This window comes from Calypte anna, chromosome 21 (genome assembly GCF_003957555.1).
Source record: "Calypte anna isolate BGI_N300 chromosome 21, bCalAnn1_v1.p, whole genome shotgun sequence".
Lineage (NCBI taxonomy): Eukaryota > Metazoa > Chordata > Aves > Apodiformes > Trochilidae > Calypte > Calypte anna.
Window position 1 is genome coordinate 5,169,823 of NC_044266.1, and position 20,869 is coordinate 5,190,691.

At 58.2% G+C, this 20,869-nt stretch overlaps 3 protein-coding genes across 4 annotated transcripts in view; all 3 read left to right on the plus strand.

Moving 5' to 3' along the window:
- FBXO42 (F-box protein 42) overlaps window positions 1-4,998 on the plus strand; it is a 48,341-nt gene extending 43,343 nt beyond the window's left edge. For both annotated transcript variants that reach the window (XM_030463701.1, XM_030463700.1), the window contains exons 8-10: window positions 311-367; window positions 972-1,088; window positions 1,683-4,998. In XM_030463701.1, coding sequence (XP_030319561.1) covers window positions 311-367; window positions 972-1,088; window positions 1,683-2,777 — 1,269 coding nt within the window. In that variant the 3' untranslated portion in view covers window positions 2,778-4,998. The remainder of the gene's footprint in view (window positions 1-310; window positions 368-971; window positions 1,089-1,682) is intronic.
- A 1,108-nt stretch (window positions 4,999-6,106) lies between these two features.
- CPLANE2 (ciliogenesis and planar polarity effector 2) lies at window positions 6,107-8,130 on the plus strand. Its single transcript, XM_030463684.1, is given in 7 exon segments — window positions 6,107-6,125; window positions 6,462-6,610; window positions 6,691-6,713; window positions 6,715-6,844; window positions 6,925-7,049; window positions 7,151-7,290; window positions 7,845-8,130. Coding segments are annotated over 6 exon segments (786 nt in total). The 5' UTR covers window positions 6,107-6,125; window positions 6,462-6,504; the 3' UTR covers window positions 8,107-8,130.
- A 1,052-nt stretch (window positions 8,131-9,182) lies between these two features.
- On the plus strand, window positions 9,183-20,474 carry EPHA2 (EPH receptor A2). Its single transcript, XM_030463836.1, has 17 exons — window positions 9,183-9,273; window positions 12,410-12,477; window positions 13,051-13,717; window positions 14,383-14,538; window positions 14,635-14,967; window positions 15,194-15,318; window positions 15,507-15,666; window positions 15,757-15,856; window positions 15,972-16,027; window positions 16,110-16,235; window positions 16,342-16,524; window positions 16,876-16,937; window positions 17,041-17,250; window positions 17,730-17,879; window positions 18,377-18,570; window positions 19,386-19,538; window positions 20,349-20,474. The coding sequence occupies exons 1-17, from the start codon at window positions 9,183-9,185 to the stop codon at window positions 20,449-20,451; spliced, it is 2,937 nt and encodes a 978-aa protein (XP_030319696.1). The 3' UTR covers window positions 20,452-20,474.
- Window positions 20,475-20,869: the final 395 nt, after the last annotated feature.

Sequence of the window (20,869 nt, forward strand, 5' to 3'; positions counted from 1 at the left end):
TGCTGCCCTCCCAGACCATCCTGCCACCTTCTCCCTCATTGAGACAAGAGTGGTGAGTCCCTTGCTGCTTGACTCAGCTGAGGAAGGATCATTGCTCTCCTTTGCAGGAGGAATGGGTGGTTGAGCTGTTTGAGATAAGGTGGGGATGTGTCCTGCTTTCCCCCAGCTCCATCCCAGCTCCACTCCTCCTCCCAGGGCAGCCCAAATTCAGCTGAGAAGCTGTAACCTGGCTCTTGGAGGCCTTGCCTCAAGCACCAGGGATGGCTTTGCCTCCTTCCTGGTCTGAAACATTCTTCTTTGTCCCCTCCAGATCGTGATAGACAACGAAACCATTTTAATCCTGGGTGGCTGTGGTGGTCCCAATGCAGTAAGTATCCTGGAGGGAGAGGGAGAACTCTGCACTTCACCTGGGTGGCATTTCACCCTACAAACCTGGGCACCCACGCAGTAGATAATCCAGAGAAGCTGTCTAGCTCTTGCTGGAGCTGCTGTAATTAAGAAAAAAGCACCCCAGGCACTATCTGAGCAGCTTGCTGAGGTTAATTGAGTCTTGGAAGAATAAGCCCTGATTTTATAGCAGGGTAGAAGATGGAGATGAAGGGTCACAGTAGGGTGTAGTCACTCCTGGGCGGTCAGATCCTGATCTGGGTCACCATTCCTCTGTCTGCAGTAGTACAGCACTGCTCCTGCCTCTGATGGGATGAGCTCAGCAGCAAACCAAGCTCCTAAATCTCAGACTGGGCTCCTCAATCTCAAATCAGGCTCTTGTCTCAAGCCAAGCTCCTAAATCTCAAATCAAGCTCCTAAATCTCAGGCTGGGCTCCTAAATCTCACCCCAGGTTCCTTAATCTCAGACTGGGCTCCAAAAATCTCAAACCCAGCTCTGAAATCTCAAGCCAGACTCCTAAATGTCAAACCCAGCTCTGAAATCCCAAACCTGGCTCCTAAAGGTGTCACACTTTTCTTGGCAGCTGTTTAAAGATGCTTGGTTGCTTCACATGCACACAAACCCCTGGACGTGGCAGCCGCTCAAGGTGGAGAATGAAGATCATGGAGCCCCGGAGCTGTGGTGCCATCCTGCTTGCAGGGTATGGACACATCCATCAATCCTTGTGACCTGCCCAGAATGCTCCAAACCCCCCTGTCTTCACCCCAGTTCGATGCAATGGGTCATCCCACCATGCTTAACTCTTCTCTTCTCTTCTCTTCTCTTCTCTTCTCTTCTCTTCTCTTCTCTTCTCTTCTCTTCTCTTCTCTTCTCTTCTCTTCTCTTCTCTTCTCTTCTCTTCTCTTCTCTTCTCTTCTCTTCTCTTCTCTTCTCTTCTCTTCCCTTCCCTTCCCTTCCCTTCCCTTCCCTTCCCTTCCCTTCCCTTCCCTTCCCTTCCCTTCCCTTCCCTTCCCTTCCCTTCCTTCCTTCCCTTCCCTTCTCTTCTCCTCCTTCTCTTCTCCTTCTCCTTCTCCTTCTCCTTCTCCTTCTCCTTCTCCTTCTCCTTCTCCTTCTCCTTCTCCTTCTCCTTCTCCTTCTCCTTCTCCTTCTCCTCTCTTCCTTCCCCATCCTCTCCTCTCCTCTCCTCTCCTCTCCTCTCCTCTCCTCTCCTCTCCTCTCCTCTCCTCTCCTCTCCTCTCCTCTCCTCTCCTCTCCTCTCCTCTCCTCTCCTCTCTTCTCCTCTCTCCTCTCCCAGGTAGGACACTGTGTCGTGGTCTTCAGCCAAGCCCCGAGTGGCAGAGCCCCTCTCAGCCCCAGCCTCAATTCCCGTCCCTCTCCCATCAGCGCCACGCCGCCCGCGCTGCTCCCCGAGACGCGGGAATATCGCTCCCAGTCTCCCGTCAGGAACACGGAGGAGGCTCCTTGTGTCAACGGCCGCTGGGGCACCCTGAGACCCAGAGCCCAGAGGCAAACCCCGTCGGGATCCCGGGAAGGCAGCCTCTCCCCTGCCAGAGGGGACAGTTCCCCCGTGCTCAACGGTGGCACTTTGTCTCCCGGGGCCGCGGCCGCGGGCGGAGCCTCCTTGGACAGCCCGGTGCAGGCGGTGTCCCCGGGCACACCCTCGGCAGCCGAAGGATTCGACCTCAAAGCGGGGCTGTCCCCGGGGCCGCGCCGGGGATCGCTGCCGGAGCAGCGGGACCTGCGGCTGGGAGCCGTGGAGCTCAGCTGGGACCAGAAACCCCCGGGTTCCCTCCTCTGCCAGACGGACGGGATGGAGGGCAGGACGGTCGGCGCCAACGGGAAGAACCCCCCGGAGCAAACCAACGGCATCCACACCCCACCCCACATCACCCTCCCGGGGGCCGTGTCCCCCGGCGCGCTCCGCAGGAGCTTGGAAGCCGTCAAAGCTCTTTCCTCCAAAGGTTCCTCGGCTTCTGCGGCCTTGAGCCCCCCCTTGGCTTCTTCCCCGGGGTCTCCGGGGGCCGAGTCGGGCTCGGCGGCACGCGTGGGCTCTAGCCAAGGCGATGGCCATTCCTTACCTCCCATCGCCCGCCGGCTGGGCCACCACCCTCCCCAGTCCCTCAACGTGGGGAAGCCTTTGTACCAGAGCATGAACTGCAAACCCATGCAGATGTACGTCCTGGACATTAAGGAGACAAAAGAGAAAGGACGCGTCAAATGGAAAATATTCAACAGCAGCTCGGTGGTGGGGCCGCCCGAAACCAGTTTACACACGGTGGTGCAAGGCAGAGGGGAGCTGATCATATTCGGTGGCCTGATGGACAAGAAACAAAACGTCAAATATTACCCCAAAACAAATGCCTTGTACTTTGTGCGAGCAAAAAGATAATGAGGCCCCCCCCGGCCCTCTGCCGCCACCTTCCCCCCCTTCCCTCCCCACGGCTCCCTCCCCTGCTCCCGAGTCCTTTGCCCCTTCCCAGGTGTTCAAACTGTGAATTAGGCAGCGAGAAACCAATAAAAATCCAAGCCAAAACCTCCAGTGCTTCCCAGTAAGATCCCGGTGAAGCCACCGAGCAGGGAAGGACCCCACGCTGAGGACCTGGGGTGAGCAGGTCGGGAATTCTGCCAGGATCCTCCCGAGCTTGGGGTTTATTTTGCCCGGGGCTGGAGAGGCTTCGGCTCTCTCCAAAACTGGGAGGAAACCTGGTTTTAATGACCAACCCCAGTAACCAGTGGGCAGGAGGCTGTTCCCAGTTTATTCCCTGTTTTATTCCTGGTTTCTTTCCGGGAGGAAAACGACAGCAATACCCCCCCCAGGGATCTCCCCCAGCTGCAAACCTTCAGCTCCACACAAACACGAGGCCTTTTGGCTGCCTCTCATCCCTTTGGCTGCCCCACTCTTATCCCTCTCCTTCCCTCCAGGAAGATAGGAGAGGATTTTTGTGTCAAAACACCAAAACCCATGAAGGTTTCTCCTCCCTTCCCTGCCCTGTGCTGGATTAGGCTCAGGGATCACCTGTGATCCTTTCCCATCAGCAAAAAACCCCATTAACTCTCAAAATCCCATCATTCCCCCCCTCAAAGTTGAGGAATTTGGCTGCCTTTTCCCTTTTAGCCTTGAAAGTTCCAGTTCACCCAAGAGCCCAAACCCCTGAAGGCTGAACCAGCACCTCAGAGCCTGGAGAACAGGTTGGGGTTTGGGTTTATTTATTTTTTTTTTTCAGCCAAAAAATGGGAATATTGGTCAGTTTGAAGGTGTGAGCAGCCCCAAGGAGCAGGACCCACCCCTCAGCTTTGCCTCTTGCCACAAAGATCCCAACCAAAATCCGAAGAGATTGAACCTCTGCGTCCTTCTGAAACAACCTGGGAAAAAAATGGGCGGATTCTGCCAGGTTTTGGTCAACAAGTGAAAAACAAGGAACCCTCCCCACACCGGCAGTGCCATGACGTGGCCCCTTTTCCCTCTTTTTTCCCTTTTTTTGCCTTTTTTTCCTCTTTCCTTCCCATCCCCACGGAGCTTTTTTGCCGGTCAGAGCCTTAAATCTCACCCCAGCCCCTGGGGCCAGGGAGGGTTTTGCTTCATTTCCTTCAGTCCCCGCTCCCCCAACCATATGATTTCTCCTAAAAGAAGGCAAAATGTCTTTTCTGAACCTTTCCCCCCAAAAAAAAACCCCTCAGGAGCACCCAAGGTGAGCTGTGAAATACTTTTTGGCTGCGGGGAAGGTGGGCGGGGGCTTTGGTGTTGGTTCCTTTGCATGGTTCTTGTCATCCATCCCAAAAGAAAAAAAAAGAGTTTAAAAAGGGATGGAGAGGGGAATAATGTCCTCATTGCCTGGAGCATCCCTCCAGGGGGGTTTTCCCCAAGTTTATGTGTTCCCCATCCTCAAAATAGTCTAAAATCCCCACAACCGGCCCCAAAATCCCCACAGCTGGTCCCAAAATTCTCAAAATCCCTTCAACCGATCCCCAAAACTCCAAGACTGGTCCCAAAATATCCAGGACTAGACCAAAAATCCCCATAAATGGCCTGAGAATCCCCTCAACTAATCTGAAAATCCCCAAAACTGGTCCCAAAAAAACCAACCGGTCTCAAAATGCCCATTACTGGTCCCAAAAGCCCTCCAACTCATCACAAAATCCCTTCAACTGGCCCCAAAATCCCCCCAACTGGTACCAAAATCCTGGTCCTATAATCCCAACGACTGGTCCCACAATCCCCAGTCCCAAAACCCCCTCAGACTGGCCCCAAAATCCCCACAGCTGGTCCCAAAAATCACAAAACTGGTCCAAGAATCCCCTCAGCTGGTCTCAAAGTTCTCTCAACAAGCCCCAAATATCCTCTCAACAGGCCCCAAAATCCCAGCTGGCCTCAAAATCCCCTCAACTGGTCTCAGAATCCTCTCAACTTGCCTCCAAATCCTCTCAGCTGGTCCTAAAATGCCCATTACTGGTCCCAAAATCCCCATAAGTGATCCCAAAATCTCAGCTGGCCCCAAAACCCCCACAACCATTTCCCTAAAACCCCAGAACTGGTCCAGCAATTGGTCCTAAAATCCCCTCAACCGGTCCCAAAATCCTCTCAACAAGCCCCAAAATCCCATACTGGTCCCCAGATGCCTTTTACTGGTCCCAAAGTCCCCAGAACTGGTCCCAGAATCCCAACTGGTCCCCAAAATCCCCAGAACTGCCCCCAGCATCCCCCCCCCCCGTGAGCCATTGGTGCTGTGAGTGAGGTGCCCCCCCCACTCAGGGGTCCCCCCCGTGTCCTCAGCTGTGGTGACATTGACCATTTCTGTACAGTTTTTTCTTGGGGGGGGGAGGGGGTTAATGGGGTTCCCCCCCCCGATGAATTTTTAGCAGTTTAACAAATAAAAAGGAAAAGCAACGGATGGTTGGTCCTTTGGGGGGGGGGGGGTACCCCGGAGTTTGGGGGGAAAAGAGGGATTTGGGGGGGGGGTGATTGGGTCAAAAGAAACAGGGGGATTTTTCTAAAGGGGGGGCAGTCAGAAAAAAGGGGAAGGTCTGGAAATTGGGGACCCCAAAACCTTAGGGTGGATGGGGGGGAATTGGGACCCCAAATCCTCCCAGTTCTGCACGGGGTGGGGGACTGGAAACCCCCCCAGGGATGTCTCCAAATCACCCCACACCCCATAGGGCCCCTCCATACCCCACAGCCCCCCCCATGGCATTGGGGTCCCCCCCCCATCCCATAAAGCACCCACAGGGATCCCCCCCATGGGATTGGGATTTCCCCCATACCCCACATGCCCCCCCCATTCTATAAGGACCACCCCATGGAACTCGGGTCCCCCCCATCCCATAGGGGTCCCCACCCAGGCTCTATAGGGCCCCCCTCACCCCATAAGGACCCCCCCATGGAACTGAGGTCCACCCCATCCCATAGGGTTCCCCCCTCCACCCCATAGCCCCCCCAGGCCCCATAGCCACCTCCAGGCTCCATAGGGTCCCCGTCACCCCATAAGGACCCCTCATCCCATAAGGATCCCTCCACCCCATAGCCCTCCCCAGGCCCTATAGGGGCCTCCCCCCACCCCCTAAGGACCCCCCATGGGCCTGGGGTCCCCCCCATCCCACAGAGACCCCCCCAACCTCGCAGCCCCCCCATGTCCCCCCTCCTCGGGGTCTGTCCCCCTCCACGAACGCGCAGGGGCAATGGGCGTGGCCTCTCTATCGCCACGCCCCCTGTGACGTCATCCAGAGGCGGAAGCGGCCGCTGGTGAGGGGGGGGCGGTTGTACCCCCCTGCGGGGTTTGGGGTGCGGGGACCCCTTAGGGGGGGTCAGGGACCCTCTGGGAGGGTGAGGGGTCTGGGTGGGGAAGGGAGAGACCCCAGGGGGGGTTCAAGGACCTCAGGGGGGGCTCAGGGTGGGGAGGGGGTGTTAAGGACCCCATGGGCGCGTTCACGAACCCCCGAGGGGGGGTCAAGGACCCGGGGAGGATACGAGGACCCCACGGGGGGGGGGGTCAAAGATCTCATAGGATGATGCTGGGAGCCCGGGGGGTGCAGGGATCACTGGGTGGGGGGCTCACGTTGCTCCACCCCATGGGGAAAGGTGTGGGGGGGTCTCCCCTGTCCCCCCAGGTCTCGGGGGGCCCATGGCAGCGCGGGGGGGCTGCGCGCTGGAGGCGGGGTGGCTGCTGTCCCCCCCGGCCCGCCCCTACCTGGACTCCATCCTCCACAAGAACCAGCGCAGAGTCTTTGGTGAGAAAAACCCCCCCTCAAATAAACCCCACAAATAAGGTGCAAATACCCCCAAAATAACTTAAATCCCCCCCTTCCAGGTCTGCTGGAGCGCCCGGTGTTGCCCCCCCCCCTTGGTGGCCCCCATTGTCACCTACAAACTCTTCGTGTCCGGCAAGAGTGGGGTGGGCAAGACGGCCTTGGTGGCCACGCTGGCGGGGACCCCCGTGCCCCCCGTCCACCACGAGACCCTGGGTAGGTCAGGAGGGGGGGACACAACCCCCCTGATGTCACCTGGGGGTAACAATGTGTCTGTCTGTCTGTCCCCCCCCCAGGCATCGAGGCCACCACAGTGTACTGGCCAGCCAAGGTGCGGGCCACCGGCCGTCCCGTCATCTTCCAGCTCCATTTCTGGGATTGCGGGGATGGAGCCCTGAAAAAATTCGAGTATCTCCTGCCCGTGAGTCAAGGGAGGGGCAAAATATTGGGGGGGGGACACAAAGAGGACACCTCCCCCCCCCCCCAACTCCACGGTGGTCCCTGTCCCCCCTCTCTCCCAAGTCCTGTAAGGAGGAGGCAGACGCCGTCCTCTTCCTCTTCTCCTTCACCGACCGCGCGTCCTTCGAGGAGCTCCCGGCCCAGATGAGCCGAGTGCTGGGTCCTGGGGAGGAAAACCTCGTCAGGGTGGTCGTGGGCACCAAGTATCCTTCTCCAAGGGACCCCTGGGGGGCCCACGTCCCCCCAGAAGCAATTTAGCCCCCCTAGAGTTCACCCCACCCGGGCTGAGAACGTGCACACATCACATCGAGTGCATCCATCACAGCGATGGATTCACCAACCCCAGTTTTAGGGGATTTTTTTGGGGGGGAGGGGGGGTTTGGGGTGTTTGGGACTCCCCTGACCGTGTGTCCCCACCACCACAAGTAGGGTTGCACCCCTAAACTTCACCCCCCTTCACCATCTCCCGGGGCTGAGAACATGCACACTTCATCACACGCATGGCTTAGCAGCACCCGTTTATTTTTAGTGGGATTTGGGGGGGGAGGGAAAATTTTTGGGGTGCTGGTGTCCCCCTGGACCCCGTGTGTGGCCCCAGAAGTGGGAGGCACCCCCATATTTGTCACCCCTTTGCAGGCTGAGAACCTGCACACTTCATCACACCCATGGATTTGCAGCTCCCCTTGATTTTGGGGGAGCTGGGGATGGGGGGGGATTTTTTTGGGTGTTTTGTTGTCTCCCTTGACCCCCACCCCAGATTCGACCTCTCCTCCCAGGCAGATGTGTCCCAGGGGGACGTCACCGCCTTCGAGAGGACCTGGGGGCTGCGGGTGCTGCGGGTGGGCAGGGGGCCAGGGGGGGATCGGGGGGGGGTGGCCCGGGTCGCCCCCCTCCTCGACGCCCTGGCCGAGAGCCTCTGGCAAAGGGACCAAATCGCTGCCGGTGTCACCTCGGGGGGTGAGGGGGGGGCGTCCCCTGACCCCTCCTCTCCCTGCCGGGAGGGTTTGGGGACATTGTGACCAAAATCTATGGGGTTTCACCCAAAAGATCCCCGGGTGCCTTGACTCGTCTCATTTTTTTGGGGGGGGGGGCAGGCGTGCTGGGTATTTGGGGTGGCAGTAATTTGGGGTGCTGCGGGATATCAGGTTCAGGCGTTTTGGGGTGCAGGGGATCTGGGGCAGAGGGGATTTGGGGTGCTGGGGATGTCAGGTTCAGGGGGTTGGGGTGCTGATGGATTTTTGGGGTGCTGGAGGTGGGGGCTGCTGGGGATTGGGGAGCTCTGGATGCTGCGGGATTTGGGGTGCTGCAGGATGACAGGGATAGGGTGCTGGGGGGTTTTGGGGTGCTGGTGCTGCAGGATCATGGGGTGGGTGCTGGGGGATTTTGGGGTGCTGGAGGTGGCGGCTGCTGTGCATGTAGGGTGCTGCTGAGTTAGGGTGCTGAGGATTTGGGGTGCTGGGGGGATTTGGGCTGTCGGGGGGTGGAGGAAGGGGGTGCTGTGGGTGCTGCCAGATTTGGGGTGCCGGGGCCCCATCCGCCCCTCCCCACCCGGCGGCGTTTTTTGGGCCAGAAAACGCCGATTTCTGTCCGATCCTGAGGCTGCGGGAAAGAGGGGGGAACGACATCACCCCAAAACCAACCCCCCCCCCCAAACCATCCCCCAGGTGGGCGGGGGGCGGAGCCGGTAGTAGCCGCCTGGCCCCGCCCCCCGCTGCCATTGGCTGCCGCCCCCCCGGCCCTTCCCACGCTGCTTCATGAATGAACGGGAGTTGGGGGGGGGACGGGGGCGTTTAACCCCTTCCTGCCCGCACCCCGGGGAGTGGGGAGGAAAACACACAGAGCGATGGGGAGACCCCCAAACCTTCCTCCATTTCCCCACCCCCGCAATTCCCTCATCCTCTTCCCCCCTCCCCCAGTCCCATACTGGTGCGTACTGGGAGCGGCTCCTGTCCCTTTAAGAGCGGGCGGGGCCGCGTGACGTCACTCGGGACATGAATGAACAGGAGCGGGGTGCCGGGCCCCACACCCCCCCCAGCGCTGGGTGCTGCCGGTTGTGGGGTGCACCCCGAAACCCCCCCACCCCCCCCTCCCCGCCATGGCGGGCACCCCCCGGACCCTCACCCTCCTCCTCCTCCTCCTCCTCTTCCTCTTCCTCACCGCCCGCTCCCCCCTGGCAGCAGAAGAAGGTGAGTTGGGGGTGCGGGGTTTTGGGGTTTTTTTTTGGGGGGCGGGGGCACCCAAAAGGTTGCCGGGGGATTTTGGGGTGAGTTTGAGTGAGTTTCGAGGTGAGAGGAGTAAAGGGGATGAAGGGTGCCCCCCACCCAATGCTACGAAAAAAAAGGGGGTGCCTGAGTTATGGGGGGGGGAGGTGGAATTGGAGGGGGAGGAGCGAGGAAGATGGGGGGGGGGTAAAAACTGGGTGGGTGGGAAGTGTGAAAAAGGTTTAAAAAGTTTGAAAAGAGAGAAAGGAAAAGTTTGGAAATGGGAAAAAGTTCCATGGGTTTGAAGACCGGGACGGGAGGGGGGGGGGATTGGAAAAGGGGGGAGAGAAAATGGGGAAAATGGGGGGGGGGTGGAAAGTAAATTGGGGGGGAGTTGAAATAAGGGGGGAAATGTAAAAGGAAGGGGGGAGGTTAAAAGGGGGGGGAAATACATGAAGTATGGGGCAAAATGAGGGGAGAGAAGGGAAATTTGGGGAGGGGGAGTAAATTCGGGGGAGAAGTAAATTGGGGGGGGAGTAAATTGGGGAGGGGAGTAAACTGGGGGGGGGGAGTAAATTGGGGCGAGGGGGAGGCTAAAATGAGAGGAAACCCAAGTTTGGGGCAGTTTTTCCCGTGCAGAGCATCCGGCTCGGGCAGTGGGGTTGGATCCTGCTGGGTCCCTCCCAACTCCCCCCCCCCCAAAATAAAAGTGTTAGAGCGGAGGGGATTAAAAGGAAAAAAACCCCAAAACCAGCTAAAAAAGGGGGAAATCAGCCCAAAACGGAGCGTTAGCTCTGGGCGGTGAAGGGCCGGGCAGGATCCGGCCGGGAGAGCAAAAAACAATGTCAGGAAAATCCCGAAAAGCGCTGGGAAAAAAAACCAAGTGGAGTTCCGGGGAGGGGGGGAAGGTGGGGGGGGAAAAAGGAAAAGGGAATAAATCACTTTTAAAAATTATAGATTGAATTTTTTTTCGAACTTGGGGTTTCTGATGCCAGGGAAAACTGAAGGGATCCAGCCCCGTATGCGAAGGAACCGGCCGGAGGTTGGGAGGGGGGGGGTTGGGGTGGAAAATGCTCCCTAAAATAATTAAAAAATGAAATTAGGGTTAAAAAAAAACCTAAAATGGAGATTTTTATTTTTTCCCTGTTGGGGGAGAAGGTGAAGGGGGTGATCCCAAAGCAGGGACCCCCAACCCCACCTGAGGCCATGGCAGGACAGGGGGCACATTCCCAAAGGGCTGATTCCAAGAGGGATCCTTGGGGTTTATTGGATTTTTGGGGCAAAAAAGCACGAAAAGGGGGAAAGTGTTGGGAGAGCAGCAGGATTCAGGGAGTGGGGGGAAGGGGGGTTTGGTTCCCATCTGGTGGAAAGGGTGAAACGGGGTGGGATTGGGGAGGTTGGAGGTGTTGGGTGTTCCGGCCCAATCCTGAACCGCCCTGTGCCCCAGGGAAAGGGAATGGGGAGGGATGGGATTGGGGTGGGAATAGAAGGGGATTGGGATTGGGATTAGAAGGGAGAAGGGGATTTTGAATCGGAGTGGGATTAATTTTGGGATGGGGATTGGGACAGAATGGGGACAGGATTGGGCTGGGAGGGGATCAGGGTTGGGAATGAGAATAGAGCAGGGATGGGATGGGATGGGATGGGATGGGATGGGATGGGATGGGATGGGAGGAGGGAGGACAAGGATGGGGTTGAAAATGAAGTTGGGGTCAGGGAGAGGACTGAGATGTGGAGCACGGTGGGGGTGGCACCAGCAGCTGGGGACAGGGAAGGTGACAGAGAGGCTGATGGTGATGGCCAAGGTTGGGGGGGGGTTGCTTGGCAGTGAAGGTGGTGGCGACGGTGGCCTTGGTGCTGGCCACAGGGGTGGTTGTGGCCAAGTTGATGATGGTGGCAGCCATGCAGGGGTTGCAGATCCCGGTGCCAGGGGGGGTGACGGCCCCACCGGTGGCCCCGGGCATGGGCGCTCCCCTGGGTGCTGCACCCCTTGACTCAACAGCCCAGCCCCGGGTTTCTCCCTTGACTCAGCCCCACCACAGCCCCGGGGAGGAGGGGGACAGGGACAGCCCTGCAGAGACCCCACCAGCTCAGCTCATGCTCCTGTCTCCCGGTGCCTTTTCCGCTCTCCGGAGGCTCGCGGGGGGGAATTCCAGAATTCCAGCCACAGGAAACCCGGGATATCCGCCCCGTGTCCTGCCCGGGGGGGGACACACACATACACCACACGTGTCCCCCAAAAGCCACCTCCCTGGGGCTCCCCCTGTGGCCCTTCACCCCCTTGGGACATGTCATGAGCTCCTCCGTTCTCAGTGGGGGCATCTCCAGGTTTGGGGGGGTCCTTCCCCCCCCTCCAACACCCTCAGCCCGGGGGGGCCTAGGCTGTCCGGGTGCATTCCTGGGGGGTGATTCACCAGGGGCCACCCCCCCCCTGCTTCCTGTCCCCCCCCTTCCTCCCTGCACCCGGGCACCACCCACCTGGGGGGGTTGGGGTGACACCGGGGGCTTCACCTGAGGGGCACAGGGAAAGCTGGGGGGGGTGGGCAGAAGTTTTGGGGACATCTGGGGGACATGGGGACAGCTGTGGGCTCCAGGGACATCTGTGGAGCCCGGGGACATCTGGGGGTCTTGGGGCCATCTGGGGGTCCCAGGGGTGTTTGCAGATCCTGGAGACATCCATGGGGCATGGGGACATCTGTGGGTCCTGGGGGGACAACTGTGGATCCTGAGGACATTTATAAGTCCTGGAGGACATCTGTGGTATTTGGGGTACCCATGGGTCCCAGGGGTGTTTCCAGGTCCTGTGGGCATGTCTGAGAACTAAGGGACATCTGTGGGTCCATGTCCTGTGTACATGGATCCTGGGGATATCCAGAGGTCCCAGGGACATCTATGGATCCTGGGGGACATCTGTGGGGTCCCAAGGATATCCATGGGTCCTGTGGGACATCTGTGGATCACGAGGATATCAGTGGATCCCAGGGAGATCTGTGGGTGCTACGGACATCCAGGGGTCCTGGAGAACATCCAGAGGTTCCAGGGAGATCTGGGTCCTGGTGGCATCTCCCAGACTTCAACCCCCCCCCCCACTAATGCTCCCTCTCCTCTCTTCTCCCCACAGTGGTTCTGTTGGACTTCGCCAAGGCACAGGGGGAGCTGGGGTGGCTGACCCAGCCCTACAGCAAAGGGGTGAGCACTGGGGACCCCGGTGTCTGACCCCACTGCCAGGAGACCTCCATGGGGTCAGGGACCTCCGGAAGGATGGTGACATCCATGGGGATGGGGATAGTATCCAGTAGGATGGGAATAGGGATGGGGGCAACCTTGGGGACAACACCCAGGGGGATGGGGAGACCTCCATGGAGATCAGAGAGACCCTTGGGGACTTCCATGGGGATGGGGGCTGGGACCTCCATGGAGATCAGGGTGATCCACAGGGACTTCCATGTAAACAGGGTCTGGGACATCCATGGAGATCCAGGTGCTCCAACCTCCATGGAAATGGGGACTGGGACATTCATGGAGACCAGGGTGCTCCATGGGCACTTCCATGGAGATCCTGGAGCTCCATGGGGACTTCCATGGAGATGGGGACTGGGATCCCCAGGGAAATCAGGAACCTCCGTGAGGATGCCCACTGAGATGAAGCCAGGGACATCCATAGGGACAAGGCCTGATGCACCCATGGGGTCTCCACCCACCCTGCCTCAGTTTCCCTCCCACAGCCCCATTTTTCTCACTGGGGGGGTGTGTGTGTTTCAGTGGGATCTGCTGCAGAACATGCTGAACGACTCCCAGATCTACATCTACTCGGTGTGCAACGTGCTGGAGGGGGAGCAGGAGAATTGGCTCCGCACCAACTGGATCTACCGGGGGGTGGCCCAACGCATCTTCATCGAGCTCCAGTTCACCGTCCGTGACTGCAACAGCTTCCCCACGGCCGGGGGAGGCTCCTGCAAGGAAACCTTCAACCTCTACTACGCCGAATCCGACGTGGATTACGGCACCAACTTTCAGAAGAGGCAGTTCAGGAAGATCGACACCATCGCCCCCGACGAGATCACCCTCCAGGAGGACTTCGCCTCCCGCAACGTCAAACTCAACCTGGAGGTCAGATCCGTCGGGCCCCTGCGCCGCAAAGGTTTTTATTTGGCTTTCCAGGATCTGGGAGCCTGCGTGGCCCTTCTCTCCGTCCGGATCTACTACAAGAGGTGTCCCGGGGTGGTGAGGGGCTTGGCCCGGTTCCCCTCCACGGTGGCCGGGGGGGACTCGCAGGGCTTGGCCGAGGTGCGGGGCAGCTGCGTGGAGGAGGCGGTGGTGGCCCAGGAGGAGCCCATCCTACACTGCAATGCTGAGGGCGAGTGGCTGGTGCTGATCGGGGAGTGTCTGTGCAGGGAGGGACACCAGAGAGTGGGGGACAGCTGCCAAGGTAGGGTTTGGGGTTCCCAGGGTGGGGAAGGGGGTTATGGGGGTGGGAAGTGGGGTTATAGCGGGATGGAGGTGTATGGTGGGGGTGGGGAGTGGGGGTGTGGGGGTATAGAGATGCCTTGTGGGGGTGAAGTGGTGTTTTGGGGGTGTGGAGGGGGGTTGTGGGGATGGGAAGTGGGGTTATAGAAGAATGGAGGTGTATGAGGGGGTGGGGAGTGGGGGGGTGGGGTGTGAAATGGGGTTATGGGGGTGGAAAGTGGGGTTCTGGGGGTGTGGAGGGGGTTTTGGGGTTGTAAAGTGGGATTATAGTGGTATGGAGATGTATGGTGGGGTGGGGAGTGGGACTGTGGGGGTATAGAGTTGTATTGTGGGGGTATAGAGTTGTATTATGGGGGTGTGGAGGGGGGTTATGGGGGTGTGAAGTGGGGGTATAGAGGGATGGAGGTGTATGGTGGGGGTGGGGAGTGGGAGTGTGGGGTGTGAAATGGGGTTATGGAGGTGGAGAGTGGGGTCATGGGGGATAGAGTGGGATTATAGGAATCTAGAGTGCACTTATGGGGGTGTGAAGTGGGACTGTGGGGTGGGAGTTGGGTTATGGGGGTGGGAATTGGTCCCCAGGGTGGGGGCACAGAGGGTCTCACCGATGTCACTGTGTGTGTCCCCCAGCCTGTCCCCCTGGTTCCTTCAAGGCCGGGGTGTCCCCGGGGGGCTGCCTGCCCTGCCCCCCCCACACCCTGCCTGCCCCCCCTGCCTCTGCTGCCTGTCCCTGCCAGGACGGTTTCTTCCGAGCCCCTGAGGATCCCCCCGGTGACCCCTGCACCCGTAAGTGACACCAATCGTGGGGGGGAAACTGAGGCACGGCGTGGTCACCCCTCCTCCTCCTCACCCCCCCTCTCTGCTCTCTGTGTCCCCCCCCAGGTCCCCCCTCGCCCCCCCAGGGTGTGACAGCCGTGGGGATGGGGGCAGCGGTGCAGCTGCGTTGGTCACCGCCTGCGGACACAGGTGGGCGTCAGGATGTCACCTACAGTGTCACCTGCCAGCAGTGTGGCCCTGAGGGTGGGGACTGCCGTCCCTGCGACGGGGGGGTCCGATACTCCCTGCCCCCCCGGGGGCTGACGGGGACAGGGGTGACTGTGACCGACCTGGAGCCACACGTCAACTACACCTTCAGCGTGGAGGCACACAACGGGGTGTCACCCTACAGCCACCACCCCAGCCTGGCCACCACCAGCATCAGTGTCAACCAGACAGGTGAGGGGCCACCACAGCTTCTCCTCACCCTGGGGACACCTCCAGGATGTCCCTTTCCCCCATGGGGACACCTCCAGGACATACCTGCCCCTCACGGGGACACCTTGATGACATACTCATCCCCCATGGGGACATCTCCATGACATTGCTGTCCCCCATGGGGACACTCCATGAGGTCCCTATCCCCCATGGAGATACCTCCGTGACACCCTTGTCCCCATGGCAGAGCCCCCCCAGGTGACATCAGTGAGCCTGGATGGACGGACAGCCACCAGCTTGGCCCTCTCCTGGACTGTGCCACCACGGCAGCAGAGTCGGGTCTGGAAATACGAGGTCACCTACAGCAAGAAGGTCTGTCCCCAACACCCCAAACCATCACCCCCATCCGTGTCACACCTCCCCATCCGTGTCACCTCCAGCCATGGAACCTCCATCTGTCCTTCTCATCCATGTCACCTTCATTCTCGTCACCTCCACCCATGTCACCCAATCCTTGCCCCACCCCGTGTCACCCCCACCTGTGTCTCTCCCCCCCCTAGGTGGATGAGAACAGTTACTCCGTGCTGCGCTGTGAGGCCACCTCTGTCACCATCCCCAAGTTGTCCCCTGCCACCGCCTACGTGGTGCGTGTCCAGGCGCTCACCTCCGATGGCCAAGGAGCCTTCAGCCCCCAGCATGAGTTTGAGACCCTGCCCGAGGGTGAGGACCGGGCTGGGGAAAGGATTTGGGGGGTGGGAGGTCTGAAGGGGTGCCTGGGTCACCCCAACCCCCCCCAAATTGTCCCTGCAGGGGCTGAGGCCATGGCATCCACCGCTGTCATCGGCGGCTCCATCGCTGGGGTCTTCTTCGTTGTCGTCCTCTTGGCCGCTCTCCTCTACGTCCTCCGGCGGTGAGGACACCAAAATCCCTCAAAACTCCCCCTACAAAACCCAAAATCCAATTTTCCCACCACCAGAGGTGGGAGAGGGATGAGTTTTGGGGGACAAACCACTGCTGTCCCACAGGAGGAGGAGGTCACGCCCGCGCCAGTCAGCCGAGGACGTTTACTTCTCCAAGTCAGGTGAGTGATGGGGCAACGGGGTCAACGGGGATGGGTGGGGGGTGAGATGGGTGCTGACCTCACCCCCTCCCCACCCCATCAGACCAGCTGAAGCCCTTAAAGACCTACGTGGACCCACACACCTACGAAGACCCCAACCAAGCCATGCTCAAGTTCACCACGGAGATCCCTCCATCCTCCATCACCCGGCAGAAGGTCATCGGCGCCGGTAGGTCCTGAGGGGGCTTCCTCACCCTAAAGATTCCCCAAAACTGGACCAAGGTGGGAGTGTTAAAGGTGTGTGTGGGGGTGTGTCCCCTTTTTTGTCTGAGCAGGAGAATTTGGGGAGGTCTACAAGGGGACCCTGAAGCGTGGGAAGAAGGAGGTGCCAGTGGCCATCAAGACCTTGAAGGTTGGCTACACGGAGAAGCAGCGCGTGGACTTCTTGAGCGAAGCCACCATCATGGGGCAGTTCTGTCACCACAACATCATCCGCCTGGAAGGGGTCGTCTCCAAGTGTGAGTGGGTGGGGTTTGGGTTTGTTTGTTTGATTTTTGGAAGGAGTGGTGATTTTTTTTGGTTCTTGGGTGGTTAGAGAGTCTCAGGGTGGGTTTTTTGAGGAGAGTTTGGAGGATTTGGAGGGCTTGGGGTTTTTTTTTTGAGTTGGGGATGGGTTTTTGGAGGTTCTTAGAATTTTGGGGCGTGGGACGTGTTGGAAGGTTGGAGATTTTTAGGGGGTGGCTTTTTTGTTGTTTGGGTTGGCATTTTTTGGCATCATTTTTGAGGGGGCAGAGGGGTTCTGGGAAGGTTTGGAATGAGTTTGGGGTAGTTTTTAATCCATTTTGGGACTTTTTTTTTTCCCTGCACAGACAAACCCTTCATGATCATCACGGAATACATGGAGAATGGGGCACTGGATAAATTCCTGCGGGTAGGTGACTCCTGGTGGCACCGTGACCACCAGCACCCACCACCCAAGGGGGCATGAGATGGAGCCCAGGCTGGCTCTGAAGCTGGATTCTCCCTTTTCCCAGGAAAAAGAAGGAGAATTTGGTGTCATCCAGCTGGTGGGAATGCTGAGGGGCATTGCTGCTGGCATGAAGTACTTGGCCAACATGAATTATGTCCATCGGGACCTGGCAGCACGGAACATCTTGGTGAACAGCAACCTGGTGTGCAAAGTGTCCGATTTTGGGCTCTCCAGGGTGTTGGAAGATGACCCTGAAGCCACCTACACCACCAGCGTAAGGGCCACCACCATGGCGGGCTGGTTGCCTGTGGTGGGATTGTTGTTCACTGGAGGGTGGTTGCTCATGGTGGGGCGGTCACCCGGAGTGGGGGTGTTGTCCATGAGGGGGTGGTCACCACAGGAGTGGGTGATTGGCCATGGTTGAGTTGTTGTCCATGAGGGGGTTGTCACCACAGCAGGGGGTGATTGGCCATGGTTGAGTTGTTGTCCATGAGGGGGTAGTCACCACAGAAGGGGGTGATTGGCCATGGTTGAGTTGTTGTCCATGAGGGGGTAGTCACCACAGAAGGGGGTGATTGGCCATGGTTGGGTGGTTGTCCGAGGGAGGTGGTCGCTCCTAGGGGATGACTGCCCATGGTGGTTTGGTGGTTGGTCACTCATGGTGGGGGTGGTTGCTCACAGTGGGGGGGTTGTTGCCCACAGTTGGGGGGTTGTTATTTTGGGGGTGTGGGGCTGAGCCTGGTGTCACTGCAGGGTGGGAAGATCCCCATCCGCTGGACGGCACCGGAAGCCATCTCCTACCGCAAGTTCACCTCTGCCAGCGACGTCTGGAGCTACGGGATCGTCATGTGGGAGGTGATGTCCTTCGGGGAGAGACCCTACTGGGAGCTCTCCAACCACGAGGTGAGGACCCTCCACTCTCCCCACCACCCACGGTTTGGGGTTTTTTTTTGTGGGGGATATCCTTTCAAGAGTTGTTGGGGTTTGTTTTGTTTTTTCTTCTCTCTTCTTTCTTCTTCTTTCTTCTTCTTTCTTCTTCATTCTTCTTCTTTCTTCTTTTCTTCTTCTTTTCTTCTTCTTTTCTTCTTCTTTTCTTCTTCTTTTCTTCTTCTTTTCTTCTTCTTTTCTTCTTCTTTTCATCCTCTTTTCATCCTCTTTTCATCCTCTTTTCATCCTCTTTTCATCCTCTTTTCTTCTCCTCTCTCTCCTCTCTCTCCTCTCTCTCCTCTCTCTCCTCTCTCTCCTCTCTCTCCTCTCTCTCCTCTCTCTCCTCTCTCTCCTCTCTCTCCTCTCTCTCCTCTCTCTCCTCTCTCTCCTCTCTCTCCTCTCTCTCCTCTCTCTTTTTTTTGGTTTTTCTTCTTTTTTTGGAAGCCCACCACCCCACCTTCTCCTCCTGGCAGGTGATGAAAGCCATCAACGAGGGATTTCGCCTCCCTGCCCCCCTGGATTGTCCCTCTGCCATTTACCAGCTGATGATGCAGTGCTGGCAGCAGGACCGCAGCCGGCGCCCCAAGTTCGCCGACATCGTCAGCATCCTGGACAAGCTGGCCCGGGCCCCCGAGGCTCTGAAGAGTTTGGCAGAATTTGACCCCCGGTGAGGGACAGGATGGGGGGTGCAGTCTGCACCCTGGTGCCCCCCGTTTCCGTGGCTCTTTGCACCTTTGCATTCCCACACTCTTTTGCAGCTTTGCATTCCTGCACCGTTTGCCTCTCTGTGTTCCTGCACTGCTCTTCTGCAGCTTTGCATTCTCACACTCTTTTATGGCACCTTTGCATCCCTGCATCTTTTCATCCTTGCACCCTTTTTTGCACCACTGCATTCTTGCTTTGCTCTTTTGCATCTTTGCATTCTCACACTTTTTTTTTTTTTTTTTTTCACCTTTGCATCCCTGCTTTCTTGAATTGCTCCTCGCACCCTCACACTCCTTTGCATCTTTGCATTCTGGCACTGTTGCATTCTTGCATTTTGCAGCTTTGCAGCTTTCCACTGCTCTTTACACATTTGCATCCTCACACCCTATTTTCCACCTCTGCAGTTTTGCTCTTCTCACATTCCTGCCTTGCTCTTTTGCATCCCTGCATTCTGGGATTGCTCTTTGCCCCTTTCCATCCTCCCCCTCCAGTTTGCACCTTTCCCATCCCACCCTGCTCTTTGCATTCCTGCATTCTTCACCACATTTTTGCCCCTTTGCAATTCCACCTTGCTCTTTGCATCCTCCTTCCCCCACCCTTCCACTTCCCTGTTGCTTTTCACACCTTCCCATTGCTGCATTGCTTTTTTCCATCCCCTCTCACTCACACATTGGGTTTTTTTTTTTCTGTCATTTTCTACTTTTGTATCTTTCCACCCTGGCACTCCTGCATTTTCTGTCCCTTCCCACCCTCACCCCCCCCTCTCTGCCCCCCCAGGGTGTCCATCCGCCTGCCCAGCACTGCCGGAGAGGGGGTTCCGTTCCGCTCGGTACCGGAGTGGTTGGAATCCATCCGGATGCCGCAGTACACGGAGCACTTCCTGGCCTCGGGCTACAGCACCATCGAGAAGGTCCTGCAGATGACGAGCGAGTGAGTCCCCTTGGTGTCCCCATTCTGTCCCCATGGCATTCCCATGGATTTGCTGTGGTGTCTTCTTGGTGTCCCCATGGGTCCCCATACTGTCCCTGGGGTAACTCCATGGATTTGCCATGGGGTGCCCTTGGTGTCCCCCAAACTGTTCCCATCCTGTCCCACACTCTCCCTATGGTGTGTCCCCATCCTGTCCCCACAGTTTCCCCATCCTGTCCCCATGGCATCCTCATCCTCACCCCACACTGTCCCTATGGTGTGTCTCCATCCTGTCCCTACACTGTCCCCATAGTGTCCCACCCTGTCCCCCACAGTTTCCTCATCGTGTCCCCATTCTGTCCCCACCGTATCCCCATGGTGTCCCCATCCTCTTCCTACACTGTCCCCACGGTGTCCTCACAGTGTCCCCATCCTCTCCCCACACTGTCCCCATAGCATCCTCATCCTCTCCCTGCACTGGTCCCTATGGTGTCCCCATCCTGTCCCCACACTGTCCCTATAGTGTCCCCATCCTGTCCCCATATTTTCCCCATCCTGTTCCTACACTGGTCCCCATGGTGTCCCCATGGTGTCCCCACACTGTCCCCATGGCATCCTGACCCTCTCCCCACACTGATCCCCATGGTGTCCCCATCCTCTCCCCACCCCACCATCCCACATTGGGCCACCCCCCACCCTTCCCTTGCCACCACCACTAACACCCCCCCAAAAAACCCACACAACCCAGGGGTCCTTTCCCTCATAACCCCCTCCCCACCCTTTTCCCCTCCCTCATTGTCACTCCCTGACCTTTTCCTGTCCCCTCCCCAGGGACCTCCGGAGGGTTGGGGTGCGGCTGCCGGGCCACCAGAAGCGCATTGCCTACAGCCTGCTGGGGCTGCAGGGACAGGCAGCGGGGGGGAGCCCCCTCTGACCCCCCCAGCACCCCAAAAATACTTGAAAGCAAATGAAGACCCTTCCCCCTCCCCTCCCTCAGGGGCTTATTTATTAATTCTATTATTATTATTAAGGTGGGGGGGTTATATAGTATTATTATTAATATTATCCCCGGGGTTGGGGACAAAACGGGTGGCACCCCCACCTTCCCCCCCCCCGATCCCTCCCCAGGTAAATTCAATTTCCAGCTCAGTTTTGGGTTGGGGAGCAGGGTTTGGGGGTTTTCTCCTCCTTTTTTGTCTTTTTTTTCCCCCACATTTCAAGAAAATAACAAGGTCAGCCCCCAAATTCCCTGATTTGGGGGGGGGTTCTCCCTGATTTGGGGGGTTTCTCCCTGATTTGGGGGGTTTCTCCCTGTTTTGGGGGGTTTCTCCCTGTTTATTCCTCTCCTGCCA

What these genes read in the sequence shown, in the direction of transcription:
- EPHA2 (XM_030463836.1), top strand. Translation starts at nt 9,183, where the DNA reads ATGGCGGGCACCCCCCGGACCCTCACCCTCCTCCTCCTCCTCCTCCTC. An exon ending in CCCAGCCCTACAGCAAAGGG is followed by an intron (nt 12,478 to 13,050) that starts GTGAGCACTGGG and finishes TGTGTGTTTCAG; the next exon opens with TGGGATCTGCTGCAGAACAT. An exon ending in GTCCTGCAGATGACGAGCGA is followed by an intron (nt 19,539 to 20,348) that starts GTGAGTCCCCTT and finishes TCCCCTCCCCAG; the next exon opens with GGACCTCCGGAGGGTTGGGG.